General features: G+C 45.2%; 1 protein-coding gene across 4 annotated transcripts in view; it reads right to left on the bottom strand.

Moving 5' to 3' along the window:
• LOC136628565 (disintegrin and metalloproteinase domain-containing protein 10-like) overlaps positions 1-16,257 on the bottom strand; it is a 121,136-nt gene that overhangs the window by 64,384 nt on the left and 40,495 nt on the right. For all 4 annotated transcript variants that reach the window (XM_066604565.1, XM_066604567.1, XM_066604568.1 and 1 more), the window contains 2 exons: positions 2,716-2,808; positions 736-904 (listed from right to left, as the gene is read on the bottom strand). In XM_066604565.1, the coding sequence (XP_066460662.1) occupies positions 736-904; positions 2,716-2,808 (262 nt within the window). The remainder of the gene's footprint in view (positions 1-735; positions 905-2,715; positions 2,809-16,257) is intronic.

The following is a 16,257-nucleotide window of genomic DNA, read 5'->3' as shown; positions in this document are numbered from 1 at the left end:
AATGCTCTGCACTGCCGATTTTGAGAAAAAAAAAAAAAAACACTGCTAGCAGCAGCCTGCACACAGGTAGATGTGGCCCTGAGAAGGACCGTTGGGGTTCTTGAAGCCTACACTGACTCCTAACGCTCTCCCTACAGCAGCACCAGCAAGTACTTTCCCTCAGCTAACTCACAAGGCATGTGTGGCGAGCCGCGGGAGGGGCCGACTTTTATACTCGGGTGACCTCTGATCTCCCCAGCCACTCACAGCAGGGGGGTGGTATAGGGCTTGAACGTCACAGGGGGAAGTTGTAATGCCTTCCCTGTCTTTCAATTGGCCAGAAAAGCGCGCTAACGTCTCAGAGAGGAAACTGAAAGTAACCAGAACACCGCGTGGTGCTCGTTACGAGTAACGAGCATCCCGAACACCCTAATATTCGCACGAATATCAAGCTCGGACGAGTACGTTCGCTCATCTCTAACAATTACATTTTAATATAATTTTTATGTGTGTGTTTTTTTTTTTGTTTTTTTTTTAACAAAACTTGATGCTTTGATGAAAAATTGCATGAAGGCATCCAATAACTGTGAAGTGTTTGGTGGCATTTCACAATTTGCCAGTTATCTAAATATAAAAAATATAGGGGTATATATTATGATTTATTTTAGAATTGTGGCTTTATTTGTGTTTGACAAAAGTGGGAACATTTTCCTGGTAGCAAATGGTAAAATGTGAACATTCACATGCATACTTTACCTTCTTTTCCTGTCCAAGCAAGCCCAAGGATTCCATTGTGATCCCTATTTGTTAGCAAGTACGAGAGGCAAAAGTTGTTCCAGTTGGAGCTGGAGTGTAACATTAGAAGTTTTTCTGGTCCAATATAAGCTGAATGCATAGCACTATTGGGCTGCCACTCCTGAATTATCTGAAGCATTGATAAAAAACAAGTGCACAGGAGAGATATTTTATCATTTAATTAGCATGGTGTAACATTTGTAGTCATGGCTCAGTTCATAGATTGCTCCTCCCCGCTTGGTTGCTTGTTTTATCCAATAAATCTAGTAGTGCAGGTTGAAAGGGTTATGTGACAAAGCAAGCCTGTTGTGTTCTGTAACTGTGTTGGCTGTATCAGAGCCCACCAACTACCATGTGCTATTTGAATAGTGCTTTCTTAAAACTACATTTTAGGTCCTCTAAACTAGTACCGGAAGCAGGTTGTGACTGCTATTTCTGCACCCTCTATATTTACACCCCTGGCCAATAAGATGACAAAATTCAATATATAAATTTGCCTTGAACTCAGCTTAATATCTGTTTTTTTCTGGAAGCTGGTATGACTGGTATATGCAGAATCTTTCCCATGGAGGGCTGTTATAACTTTCCCTGTTCCTAAAAGTTATATGGAGGGAAAGGACAGTTCTCATTAAACAGTTTTTCAAGCCAATGATTAGTACAAACAATTGAAGGCTTGAAAAAACTGTCTTGAAAATCAGATGAACATTTTTCATCATAGCAATTATTGATGAGCAGTTTTCCCAATCCAGCAGGCAATGTCATGTTTACATAGCATATAAGGAAGATGGAACAATGCCTCTGCAGCGCCACAGGTCTATAAAGCAATTATTGGGATTTGAGAACCAAGCCAGAATCCATACAGAGACAGCTGTTTCAGGGTTTTTGACCCTCATCAGTATGCAGTAGGATTCTGGCTTGGCTAGTGAGAGGCCTGTGATATGGGTCGGGAGGGGTAACATCTTTCCTTTGAATTGAATAAATGCTGCCATCCAATAGGCGGCGCTGCAGAGGTACTGTTCCATTTTCCTTATTTGAATATTACCCAGAGGAGATTGAATGGCCTCATAAGTCTCCTCACTCACCTTCTTGGTGCTCTCCTTAAGGAGAGATGTTACACCTCCCGATGCACATCACAGGACACAACTCTCACTAGCCGAGCCAGGATCTTAATGCACACTGACGAGGGTCAAGAAACCCCAAACAGCTGTCTGTGTATGGATTCTGGCTTGGTTCTCGATTCCCAATCATTGCTCTACAGACCTGTATAATGGGTCAAGCATTGATTTAAAAAAATGCCGCCATCCAATAGGTGGCACTGCAGAGGTATTGTTCCATCTTCCTTATTTGCATATTAACCAAAGGAGCATGGATGGCCTTATAAGTCTCTTCACTCACCTTCTTGGTGCGCATTTGAAAAAATATCATTAGGAGTGCCATTTACATTTAATAATACCCCTGCTAGGAAAGACGACATTTAGGCATGCATAATCCATTTTGATTATCCCTGAACAATACTTTTATGGTTTACCTGTGATGTCTTTGTGCATTTATAGTAGGCAATGGTCATTACACCAATATTCAAATCCACAAACTGTACTAAGAATTGTTCAATGTAAATGGAGCTTAATCCAGATAAAAGTACAGTTTTTATGGCAAGATGACTAAACTAAATGTCAAGTACAACAATGATTCAATTGAAAAAAATGTGAGACCCACCCTTCACATAACTTGCCTATATAGTTAGTAATATTATCGCCATAATATTTTTATACAGTTCTGACTTCAGTTTCATTTTCCCTAAATTTTCTATAACAACAAATTCTGTAAAAATTGGAGCAATAATTAACAACGGGATATAAAATGTTATCATTGCTGGTTTTGCATTTAACTTCTATGTGAGAAAATTCAGTAACCGCTATTTAGTCATCAATCCATACTTACATTTAACACTTTTACTTTAAAGTTAATATGTTTGATGCCATTAAAGTTTACTTGATCATATATTTCGTTTACCGATCTCATATATCCAGCAATCTACAAAGAACAAAGAAATACTTAGTATGTTAAAATATAAATTTTAACCCTGCAATACAGAATGTAGAATTTGACAACACTGTGAAGTGCAGCTGCGAACTGTTGCGGCAAGTTTTGATGTTCATTCACGGAGATCTGGTTTATGCTAATGCTGTTTTAGATTTTCCTCTCAGCTTTCTCTAGCACTGGTGGGAGTGTCTATGGGAGTGTTCTGCTACCTGTTGCACCTACTTAGCAATCAGGGAGGGCTTTTATTCCTGTCTTGGCTGTGGACCTGTGCTGATTATTCTCAGTCTTCATCTGATGGTTGTTGGAGTCAGAACTGGACCTTTGTTTCCTGTTTTCCCCTTTTCATCTCAGGCTAAGTACTGTGGTTACTGGTGGTAGTTGTATTCTTTCTTAGTTGTTACTTCTGTCCCTAATAGGGACAGTGAGTGGCCAAGGATCATGGTTTGGGGGTGTTCTTATCCGGATGGGACATCCACTATACGCAGGTATAGTATTTTATCCTGAGTCATATAGGGAAAGCTCCTCTCTCCATCTGTTATTCCACACATTACCCTTGGTGGTTTGTGTTCATTGTTCCACTGTGTAAACATACCCCAGGAGCCGTTTGGGAGACTGAGTTCGGTACATCTTGGTCAGATGTGACAGGAATCCGAAGAGTGCATTCACATTGCATGTGCAGAGCACATTTTGCATATGCACTGGGAAAGCAAATAGTGTATACCAGGTTATTACAAATGCTCTTCCTGATGTGAAATCTCAGAACTCCATTTAGTTCTGAGATTTCACATTGTAGCATATCACGATTGACTGATGCAATAGCTTTTGCAGATCATGGTGGGTGGTAAGGGGGGCGAGTAGAATCTAATCACAAGGTGTAAGGTCCGGGGAAAGTGGAATCCAAAAAAGAAGTTCACTATCATCACCACCTGCACAGCCAATCTTTTTGGTAATCACCTAGTGAGCTCACTTCTGACTTCAGTTTGAATATAGGGGAAAAGGGAGAGCTCCATCCTCTTGGAAGATGAAACCTGGGATTTCCTGCTAGAGCTGCGGTAGAAGCCACATCTGTAGCACGTCCAACTACAAAATCGTCAGGATTGTTTCCCCATAAAAAATGAGTGGTCCGTACACTTTCTTGCAGGTTTTAGTGGAAAACAGATTCATATCAGCATTGTGCAGAATCTTCAGCACAGCCAGCTGTGTGATGTTTAATTCTCTGCTTGTTCTGATGGTGGATTTCTGAAGAATTTGTGTAAAACTTGCATGGACACGCTCTGCTGTTTCCACACTTACTGGTAGATGGCTGGATGATTTTTACTTTCAGATGCAACATTTTTCTTTAAATTGGAGTAACGGTTACGAAGAACGGTTAAGGGATCTGGGAATGCTTAGCTTGCAAAAAAGGCTTAGAGGAGACTTAATAGCTGTCTACAAATATCAGAAGGGCTGTCACAGTGCAGAGGGATTAGCCCTATTCTCATCTGCACAAGGAAAGACTAGAAGCAATGGGATGAAACTGAAAGGGAGGAGACACAAATTAGATATTAGTAAAAACTTTCTGAGAGTGATCAATGAGTGGAACAGGTTACCACAGGAGGTGGCAAATTCTCCTTAAATGGAAGTGTTCGTACAAAGGCTCGATAAATATCTGTCTGGGATAATTTAGTGCATCCTGCACTGAGCAGGGAGTTGGACTCTGCTGGTCCCTTCCAACTCTACCATTCTATGATTCCATGTTCTTTTACAGCTGCAAAAAAAAGTGAATAATTCAAAATTACCTGGATTTTGTTATTGTTTAATAATGAAGTGTGGTCTGATTGTTACTTAAGTCACAATTATAGATCATCACAGCCTAACTAAACTATTAATGCACAAATAGTTGTACTGTTCATGTCTTTTATTGAACAAATTGAGCAAATAGCCACAGTGCAGGGAGAGAAAGAAAATGAGCCTTTGATCATAATTAACTGTAGATTCCCATTTAGCAGTAATACTGTCCTTCAAACATTTCCTGTAGCTGTAGATCAGTAATGCATCACCTTGTAGAGAAATTGAGGACCATTTGTGCCTGCAAATATGTTTCAGTTCATGAATACTTCTGGGGTGCCTTGAATGCACAGCCCTACAGCTACAGCATCTCCACAGGGTTAACGTCATCACTCGGCCATTCCAAAACACATCTTTTTCAACTATTCTTCAATTGATTTACTTGTGTGCTTTGGGTCATTATTATTTTGTATCACCAAACATATACTCAGCTTGAGGTCATAAACCACTGTCCTTACAGGTTCTTGTAAAAATGTTCTTATACACCTTAGAATTCATTGTTCCCTCAAAGGTCCCTGGAGTGGTTGGTAGCTGACTCCTGCGATAGGCGGACTATAGACAAAAAAACAGAACCAACCCAGAATATAGACAGAACTCCGAAAGAGAATGACCCTTTGCTGCAGGGAAGATGGCAGGACCCTACCTATAACCGGAGCGATCAACTCAATAAAGAAGGCCTCACGCTGGAACCTGGGGCCTGACTATCCCTGAAGGCCTCATGTCCACGGGGAAAATGAGGCCCGCTACGGATTCTACATGGAGAATCTGCAGCAGGTCCCTCCTGCCCCGCGGACATGAGCGCTGAAAATAGGAATTTAAAAGAATTTACTCATCCGGAGCGGGCGGGGAAAGCCTTCTCTTCCTCACGGCCGGATCTTCTTTTTCGGCCGGCGGATGAACTCGTCACGGCGGCGGCACGTCGCCGGCACGTCGCCGACGTGCCGCGCGCATGCGCCGGGCACATCCGCCGAGCCGAAGCAAGAAAGATCCGGCCGTGAGGAAGAGAAGACCTTCCCCGCCCGCTCCGGATGAGTAAATTCTTTTAAATTCCTATTTTAGGTCTCCCGCGGATCCGGACGGCTTCCATAGGCTTCAATAGAAGCCCGCGTGAGCCGTCCCCGCGGGAGACCCGCACGAAAATGGAGCATGGTCCGGATTTTTTCATGCTCCATTTTTTTTTTAATCACTTTTATTGACCATCCGCGGGTATTTATCTACCCCGCGGGTGGTCAATGCATCCCTATGGGGTGCGGATCCGCGGGCAGGAGAAGAGTCAAAATCTGCTGCGGATTTTAATTCTTCTTTTGACCGTGGACATGAGCCCGAAGGGGTAATACACAGAACTAGACAAGGTTGGCAAACAGACAGATGCAGGACAGAAAGTAAATGTAAGAACAGATTCAGATTTGCAGGAATCCTTATACAGAACATAAGGTCAGAAATAGACCCCGGGCAGAGAGGAAGACAGAAGTCAGACTGCAAGACAGAACCCAGAGAGCAGGCAGGCATAGCTGACACAGACAGAACTGGCAAATCTCGGCACCAGACAGTACTGGCAAAACTAAAATATCAAAGCTCGGAAATACACAGGGCTGGCAGACAAAACCAGAACAAAGCAGAGACAAACTGACATGAAACTGACAGAAAATAAAGGTAAGAACAGATGCAGATTTTAAGGAAGCCTCATACAGAACAGAAGGTCAGAAATAGACCCAGACAAGACAGAACCTAGAGAGCATACGGGCAGAGCTGATACAGACAGAATAGCCAGTGAGGGCGAGCACCCACTGGCGTTTGCGTTTTCGCCGCGTTTCCCGCGATTTTTCCGCGCGTTTTTCGCGGCGTTTTTGCGGCTTTTCCATTAATTTCCATTGACTTTCATGGGTGCATTAGGAGAAAAATAAGGACACATATGCAACTGACAGTTCCTATGTTAAAAACGCAAACGCAACGCAAAAAAAACGCCAGTGGACAGGAACACATGTTATCTCTATGCCTGTGCAGGAAAAACGCAAAACGCAAAACGCAGGTAAAAAAACGCCAGTGGACAGGAACACATGTTATCTCTATGCCTGTGCAGGAAAAACGCAAAACGCAAAACGCAGGTAAAAAAACGCCAGTGGGTGCTCGCCCTGAGGCTGATTTGTGAGAGTGACAAACAACAATTCAAAGCAGTAAGTGCATCAGTTCACCTTAAATAGGGGATTAATGCATAATTAACCCCACAGATGAACTGGGAGGCAGAGACCTGGTTAACCCTGACAGTACTGGTTAACCTTCTCAGTGCTGGTTAACCCTCTCAGCGCTGGACAGAAGTAGAGAGGAGGGGCAGAGAACTTACACTCTGTGCTAGAAGTTCCACTCTTGTCGATTATAGAACATTTTCCCTGAAACATTGTGGAACATTTAGGTGGTCTCAGGCAGACATGAGAACGGCTGCAATGTTTTTTTTGGCACCAGCTTCTTTTGTGGTGTCCTCTGTGAACATCATTTTGGTATTAGTGTATCTTGACACCACCAGCAAGTCCTGGTGGAGTCAAGATTGGCAGGGGCTTTACACCCCCTGTACCTAATTGGCTGAGCTGCATCCTTGCCTGCAGGTCCTGGCAGCCCATGTGAAGCTGTAGGTGAAACAGCTTAGCTTGCAAGTGGGCCTGCAGTTTTTTACATTAACCCCTTACCACTCCAGGGCGTAAGTTTATGTCCTGGCAGTGGGGTGCTTCCCGCAACAGGGCGTAAACTTACGTACTGAGGATAGCACGAGATCATAAGCGATCTCACGCTACCCGGCAGCGGGAGCCAGCATCGGAAATGCGCCCCCCCGCTGTTAACCCCTTTCTTGCCACGATCTATGTAGATCATGGCATGGGGAGTGTTAACAGAGGGAGCACACTCCCTCTGTTAAATGGGCGGGCTCTCGCGATATAATCGCAGAAAGACTGGTTGGTTGCCATGGCAACAGGATGCTGATACCGGCGTCCTGTATTGCTAGTGCCTGTTATCGCTGTAATAAGCGATAAGGTATTGCAGGACAGTATTATCACAGCGATGATCAGTGCTGTGCTGTAAGTCCCCCAGAGGGACACAAATCGTGTAAAAAAAAGACAATAAAAATGTTCAAAAAAGAAAGATGTAGAAAAAAGGAAAAAAAAAAACAACCACCTTTTTTTGTGCTTTTTCTCATATTGGCATAAAAAATGTTAAATTCCACATATTTGGTATCGTCGCGTCAAGTTGCACATGCTTTTTATTCTGCACGTAAAAAAGCGTAGACAAAATGCTAATTTTTAGCATTTTGCCTCCCTAAAAACACAATAAAAGTAATCAAAAAAGCCATATGTACCCCAAAATGGTACAATTAAAAAAACTACAACTCGTCTCGACAAAACTAAGCCCTCACAGAGTTCCATACATAGAAAAGTAAAAAAGTTACAAAACTTTGAATGCAGCAATTTAGAAAAAAAAGGTTTCCAGAAAAGTGGAAAAACCTAAAAAAAGTAAGAATTTTGATATTGTTGTAATCGTACCGGCCCGCAGAAAATATGTAATATGTCATTTATGCTGCATTATTAACGCTGTAAAAAAAAAAAAAGCTATGACTGAATTGATGTGTTTTTCTCCATTATCATATAAAAGATAATAAAAGTTTTACAATATAGTCTATGTACCCAAAAATTGTACCATCAAAAACTACAGTTCACCATGCAAAAAACAAGCCCTCATACGGCCGCATCGACAAAAAAGTAAAAAAGTTATGGCTTTTGAAAAATGGAGATGAAAATCTGCCAAAAATCGTTGCGTCCTTAAGCCCAAAATAGGCCATGTCCTTAAGGGGTTAATGTACCCTGCAGCAGGTGCGCATTGCACCACCCAAAAAGCCGTTCCCCGACACCCATTCAGAACACAGTGCCCTGCTCTGTGTTGAAGAGCAGAGCGGGGTCCGTGCGCATTGCGCCATGTGAAAGGCCATTCCCCACCGTCGACTTAGAAGACAGCACCCCGCTCTGTGTAGAAGAGCAGAGCGAGGTCGGCATGACAGATGACAGCAGGGAGGACTCGGCGTTCGGCAGCAGGGATTACTTCTGCCGATAGTGCATCAGGAATAGTAGGGAACCTACAGGGACGGCGGACCAGAAGGCCGACAGTTCGGAGGCCACAACTGCGGACGCAGGGTACAGCCGGTAAGCACAGCTGCTCACTTGCATTACTTACGTTTCCCACAAATGCCGTTTCACAGCTTCCAGGACCTTACAGTATTGACCCCATCGGGAGCTGGGGGTGTGACAGGAGCGTTTACTCCTGTAAAACCCCTAGCTTCCGGTAGTGTCAAGATACACTAATACCCATCATTCTAATAGTGGACACTAGTTTTTGCAGTTTGTAGTCTTCTGTAAGTTTTTTGCTATTACACTTGGGTTCTCCTCTTTCTCCTCTTCTTCAGGATTGCGTGTTGTGTTCTTTGAGTTATCTTAACATTGTACCCCACCCTAGGGAGAGTAGCAACAGTCCCGAATTTTCTCCATTTGTAATTTGTCTAACCATGCATTGCTGTACACACGGGTCTTTAGCAATAATATTTTAGTCTATTCCAGCTTCATACATGTCTTTAACACATCTTATGAGATCTCCAGACAATTGTTTGCATCAAGATATGGTAACACTAATCATTATTTCTTGAAAAGAACAGATTTATCAGATTAACCAACCTTTGTGCACCTTCAATTAACAGACAAAGTACTTATGAAAGCCATACTTTTAAACTCATCTCCTTAAGGACTTATTCACATAGCTGTATATACTCCACTGCGTGACTAAAGCATTGGATTTAGAGATGAGCGCACACAAAAATGCTCGGGTGCTCGTTGCTCAAGTCAAGCTTTTCGGAATGTTCAAGAGCTCGTTTCGAGTAACGAACCCCATTGAAGTTAATGGGGGACTTGAGCATTTTTGTATAGGACCGATGCTCCGCATAGGTGATGACTTGTGAGATACCATAAAACATCATAAAGTCATGGAAACACCCCATAAACGGATAGGGAAGGGTAGGGCAGCATGCATGGCTGCATCTGAGGCTCCCAGGTCCCACTATCAAGTCAAAATGGGGGCAAGAGTCTGGCAGTCACCCAGCTAACAATTTACTTGGGACAAACCCTCATTAGCAAGGCACACGCGCTGGCACATCTTAGCCAAGCATCACACTACCTGCAACCAAGGGCAATAACTGCCTGCGGGTGACACTGCTGCCTCTTCTCCTGGGTTACATGCTGGCATTGCAGTCCAACCCCCCCACACGACCCTGCATCCACAGCGCACACAAAAGTTTCCCTGCACAGCGTTCAGCTGCCCTCATGCCACACGCTCGCTTCATAGCCACACCACCCTCATGTCTATTTATAAGTGCGTACTGGATAAGGAGGAACCAGAGGCACACACTGCAGAGGGTTGGCAGGGCCACGCAGCGACCCTCTTTGAAAGGGGGGGGGGGGGTGATAGCCCACAATGCTGTTGAGAATTGATGTACGATCATCATTCCAATCCTGTGCCACCTCGGTCACAAAAGTGTCAGGAGCAGCAAACGTGGGCACAAAGGGGACTCAGGTGCCAGCACTTCTACACATCATCATAATACTCAGCAATACTCTGTGTGAGAAGCACGTGAGTGGGCCTAGAGTCAGGCTTGGTCCCAGCCTCCAGCTTGTGTGACCCAAGGTGCCGCAAGTTATAGAGCAATGGGAAATCCATGTGTCCCCACACAATTAATTCTGTGTAGGTGTCAGATAACTCAACACCGAAATGGGAATTCTTTGAGTTCCTTGGGCTCGCCTATGCTGTCGGTGCACAAAGATGGTATTACACAGGAAAAAATCAGAGTGCCCAAACATGGCAGAGTTTCACCTCGCCAAGGACCTCGGCCCACATTTCTACCCTAGTCAATCAGTGTATTTGTGCCAGATAGGTAAAACACCGCAATGGGAAAGCCGACTGCACCCTAGCCAAGTCAGTCAGTGTATTTGTACCAGACAGGTAAAATACCGCAATGGGAAGTCTTTGTGCACATTTCTGTAGCAAAAGTATAGGCAGACCCCAGTAACATTTCTGTAGCAAGAGTATAGGGAGACCCCAGTAACATTTCTGTAACAAAAGTATAGGCAAAGCCCTCAAACCATTTAGTAGAAACTGCATAGGCGGACCCCAATAACATTTCTGTAGCAAAGGTATAGGGAGACCCCAGTAACCTTTCTGTAGCAAGAGTATAGACGGACCCCAGTAACATTTCTGTAGCAAAAGTATAGGCGGACCCCAGAAACATTTCTGTAGCAAGAGTATAGGTGGACCCCAGTAACTTTTCTGCAGCAAAAGTATAGGCAGACCTCTGTAACATTTCTGTAGCAAAAGTATAGGGAGACCCCAGTAACATTTCTGTAGCAAAAGTATAGGGAGACCCCAGTAACATTTCTGTAGCAAAAGTATAGGCGTACCCCTGTGACATTTCTGTGGCAACAGTATAGGTGGACCCCAGTAATATTTCTATAGAAAGAGTGTAGGCAGACCCCAGTAACATTTCTGTAGCAAAACTATAGGCAGACCCCTGTAACATTTTTGTAGCAAGAGTATAGGGAGACCCCAGTAATATTTCTGTAACAAACGTATAGGCGAACCCCTCAAACCATTCAGTGGAAACTGCATAGATGGACCCTAGTATCATTTCTGTAGCAAAAGTATAGGGAGACTCCAGTAACATTTCTATAGCAAGAGTATAGGCAGACCCCAGTAAGATTTCTGAAGCAAAGAATAGGGAGACCCCAGTAACATTTCTGTAGCAAAAGTATAGGGAGACCCCTGTACCATTTCTGTAGCAAAAGTATAGGTGGACCCCAGTAACATTTCTATAGCAAGAGTATAGGCAGACCCCTGTAACATTTCTGTAGCAAAAGTATAGGTGGACCCCAGTAACATTTCTATAGCAAGAGTATAGGCAGACCCCAGTAACATTTCTGTAGCAAAAGTATTGGGAGACCCCAGTAACATTTCTGTAGCAAAAGTATAGGCGGACCACAGTAACACTTCTATAGCAACAGTAAAAGCGAACCCGTCAAACCATTCAGTAGAAACTGCATAGGCGGACCCTTGTAACATTTCTGTAGCAAGAGTATAGGCGGACCTTAGTAACATCTCTATAGCAAAAGTATAGGCGGACCCCAGTAACATTACTGTAGCAAGAGTATAGGCGGACCCCAGTAAAATTTCTGTAGCAAAAGTATAGGCAGACCCCAGTAACATTTCTGTAGCAAAAGTATAGGCAGACCCCAGTAACATTTCTGTAGCAGAAGTATAGGCAGACCCTTAGTAATATTTCTGTAGCAAGAGTGTAGGTGGACCCCAGTAACTTTTCTGCAGCAAAAGTATAGGCAGACCTCTGTAACATTTCTGTAGCAAAAGTATAGGGAGACCCCAGTAACATTTCTGTAGCAAAAGTATAGGGAGACCCCAGTAACATTTCTGTAGCAAAAGTATAGGCGTACCCCTGTGACATTTCTGTGGCAACAGTATAGGTGGACCCCAGTAATATTTCTATAGAAAGAGTGTAGGCAGACCCCAGTAACATTTCTGTAGCAAAACTATAGGCAGACCCCTGTAACATTTTTGTAGCAAGAGTATAGGGAGACCCCAGTAATATTTCTGTAACAAACGTATAGGCGAACCCCTCAAACCATTCAGTGGAAACTGCATAGATGGACCCTAGTATCATTTCTGTAGCAAAAGTATAGGGAGACTCCAGTAACATTTCTATAGCAAGAGTATAGGCAGACCCCAGTAAGATTTCTGAAGCAAAGAATAGGGAGACCCCAGTAACATTTCTGTAGCAAAAGTATAGGGAGACCCCTGTACCATTTCTGTAGCAAAAGTATAGGTGGACCCCAGTAACATTTCTATAGCAAGAGTATAGGCAGACCCCTGTAACATTTCTGTAGCAAAAGTATAGGTGGACCCCAGTAACATTTCTATAGCAAGAGTATAGGCAGACCCCAGTAACATTTCTGTAGCAAAAGTATTGGGAGACCCCAGTAACATTTCTGTAGCAAAAGTATAGGCGGACCACAGTAACACTTCTATAGCAACAGTAAAAGCGAACCCGTCAAACCATTCAGTAGAAACTGCATAGGCGGACCCTTGTAACATTTCTGTAGCAAGAGTATAGGCGGACCTTAGTAACATCTCTATAGCAAAAGTATAGGCGGACCCCAGTAACATTACTGTAGCAAGAGTATAGGCGGACCCCAGTAAAATTTCTGTAGCAAAAGTATAGGCAGACCCCAGTAACATTTCTGTAGCAAAAGTATAGGCAGACCCCAGTAACATTTCTGTAGCAGAAGTATAGGCAGACCCTTAGTAATATTTCTGTAGCAAGAGTGTAGGCGAACCCCTGAAACATTGGCGTACAAACAGTATAGGCGAACCCCGGAAACATTGGTGTACCATGAGTGTAGGTGAAGGCTGGAAAAATTAGATAACAGTATAAGTGAGGGCCAGAAAAATTCGTGTACCAAGAGTACAAGTGCACCAGTGAAAAATTGCTCAACCGCAAGGGCAGGTAAAACGCATAAACATTTTTTAAAGATACAGCTCTGTGCAAAAAAATTGGTTTTTGTTAAAGTATCAATACTTTTAAAACTTTGAAAAGTTGTAAAAAACTTTTAAACAGAGCCTTTTGGGCCGCAGAAAAATTGGCAGTTCAGCGTGATGATATGCTGTTTTAGGAGGAGGAGTAGGAGGAGTAATAATATCCGAGAGTAATTGACACAGCTAATTCCCCCTTTTTTGTGGTGATAGAGGATGCATTTTTCTCCTGTTGCAGCGAAAAAAAATCATTAGGTTCCACTTTTTTTTTGCCGGTGGAGAAGAGAAGTCTGGGGAAATCCAGCCTTGTTCATCTTTCAGTGTAAGCATGTCGACTCTGGCAGTTGACAGGCGGGTACGCTTATCCGTGATGATTCCCCCAGCTGCACTAAACACCCTCTCTAACAAGACGCTGGCGGCATGACTTTCAGGATCCTCCTCCTCCTCTTCAGCCCATACACGCTGAACAGATGAGAGGCAAGCAGCATGGGTACCCTCTGTAGTGTGGCCAGCTGTCTCTTCCCCCTTCTCTTCCTCCTCCTCCCCCTCGCCCTCCTCCTCCAAAACGCACTGAGATTTAGACATGAGGGTGGTCTGGCTATCAAGCAACATGCTGTCATCCCCCATCTCCTGTTCCAACCACAAAGCATTGGCCTCTATGCTTAGCAGCGAACTTCTCAGCAGGCAAAGTAGCGGGATGGTAACGTTAATGATTGCCGCATCGCCACTCACCATCTGGGTAGACTCCTCAAAGTTTGCGAGGACCTGGCAGATATCTGCCATCCATGCCCACTCCTCAGTAAAGAATTGCGGAGGCTGACTACCACTCCGCCGCCCATGTTGCAGCAGGTATTCCACTATTGCTCTACACTGCTCGTACAGCCTGGCCAACATGTGCAGCGTAGAATTCCAGCGTGTGGGCACGTCGCACAGCAGTCGGTGCTCTGGCAGCTGAAACTGACGTTGCACGGTCCTCAGGGTGGCAGCATCCGTGGTGGACTTGCGGAAATGTGCGCAGATGCGGCGTACTTTGCCGGGCAGGTCAGACAAGTGGGGATAGTTTTTCATAAACCGCTGAACCACCAGATTGAAGACGTGGGCCAGGCATGGCACGTGTGTGAGGCTGCCAAGCTGCAGAGCCACCACCAGGTTACGGCCGTTGTCACACACGACCATGCCCGGTTGGAGGCTCAGCGGCGAAAGACAGAGATCGGTCTGCTCTGTCAGACACTGCAGCAGCTCGGGGGCCATGTGCCTCTTGTCACCTAAGTTGATTAGTTTCAGCCCGGCTTGCTGACGCTTGCCCACCGCTGTGCTGTCGTGCGCTACCGACTGCTGGCGACGTGCTCACACTTCTTAATTGAGAGGTAGAGGTGGCAGGGGAGGAGGAGCGGGAGGGTTTGGAAGAGGTGGCATAAAACGCCGCAGATACCAGCACCGAAGTAGGACCTGCTATTCTGGGTGTGGGTAGGACGTGAGCGGTCCCAGGCTCTGACTCGGTCTCAGCCTTCACCAAGTTCACCCAATGTACCATCAGGGAGGTATAGTGGCCCTGCCCGCCAGTACGTGTCCACGTGTCCATGGTTAAGTGGACCTTCCCAGTAACTGCGTTGGTGAAGGCATGATTTATGTTGCGGGAGACGTGCTGGTGTGGGGCTGGGACGGCACACCAGGAAAAATAGTGGCGACTGGGGACCGAGTAGCGCAGGACCGCCGCCATCATGGTTTTGAAAGCCTCTGTTTCCACAAGCCTGTATGGCAGCATCTCCAGGCTGATTAATTTGACAATGTGCATGTTTAAAGCTTGTGCATGCGGGTGGGTGAAGGCGTTTTTGCGCTTTCGCTCCAACGCTTGTGTTAATGACAGCTGAACGCTGTGCTGAGAGACATTGCTGGATGGAGTGGAGAATGGTGGAGGTGAGGGCATGGGTGCAGGCCAGGAGGCGGTCATGCCTGTGTCCTGGGACAGGGATTGGATCTGTGTGGCCTGCTACTGCACTTGCCTCCCCCTCTGAAGCCCTGTCCTCAGTAGGCTTAGCAAACCAGGTGGGGTCAGTCACCTCATCGTCCAGCTGCTCTTCCTCCTAATCCTCTGTGCGCTCCTCCCTCGGACTTACTGCGTTTTACTACTACCTCACTGACAGTCAACTGTGTCTCATCATCCTCATCAACAAAAAGCTCTTGAGACAGTTGCCGGAAGTCCCCAGCCTCATCACCTGGACTCCGGGAACGTTCCAAAGGTTGGGCATCGGTCACGACAAACTCCTCAGGTGAGAGAGGAACTGTTTTTTCCCACTCATGGCAGGGATCTGAGAACTGGGAGTCTGCCTGCTCAGAATATGTCATTTTCATGGAGTGAGGAGGCTGGGAGGAAGGAGGAGCAGCCAGAGGATTCAGAGTTGCAGTCCCTAGGCCGGGAGTAGAGGACTGCGTAGAAGACTGGGTGGTCGATACATTGCTGGACGCGTTTTCTGCCATCCACAACAGAACCTGCTCGCACTGCTCTGTTTATAATAAAGGTCTACCACACAGACCCGTAAATTGTGATATGAAGCTGTGGAGCCCAGAAACTTGCCTTTTTCCTAATCCCGCAGCAGCCGGCTGTGATTCACCGTCCGCGTCCTGGACCCTTACCCCTACTCCTCATCATGGCGGATTAAGAATAGAGCAGGGCCCAAATAAATTACCCCACTGTACAGCACTGACAACTGTGGCTTAATTCACTGCACACAGAAACTTGTAGATAGCGGAGGCTCTATGCTGTGACTTGAAAAAATTAACCCGCTGTCTTGCGCTGATACCTAGGGGTGATTTACCGCTCGCAGAGACTTGTAGATAAGAGAGGCTGTATGGAGTGGGAGAAGACTCTAAAGCCAGTGGATAGTGCTGGTAACTGCGGCTGTCTCAACCCCACCAAGGAAAGGGTATTGCGGGATGCTCTGCACAGCGGCAGAGCTGAAATACTTGCAGTGGCCCAGGAAATATTACAGTACT

Source organism: Eleutherodactylus coqui, chromosome 5, assembly GCF_035609145.1.
Source record: "Eleutherodactylus coqui strain aEleCoq1 chromosome 5, aEleCoq1.hap1, whole genome shotgun sequence".
Lineage (NCBI taxonomy): Eukaryota > Metazoa > Chordata > Amphibia > Anura > Eleutherodactylidae > Eleutherodactylus > Eleutherodactylus coqui.
This window is presented reverse-complemented; position numbering and strand designations above follow the sequence as displayed.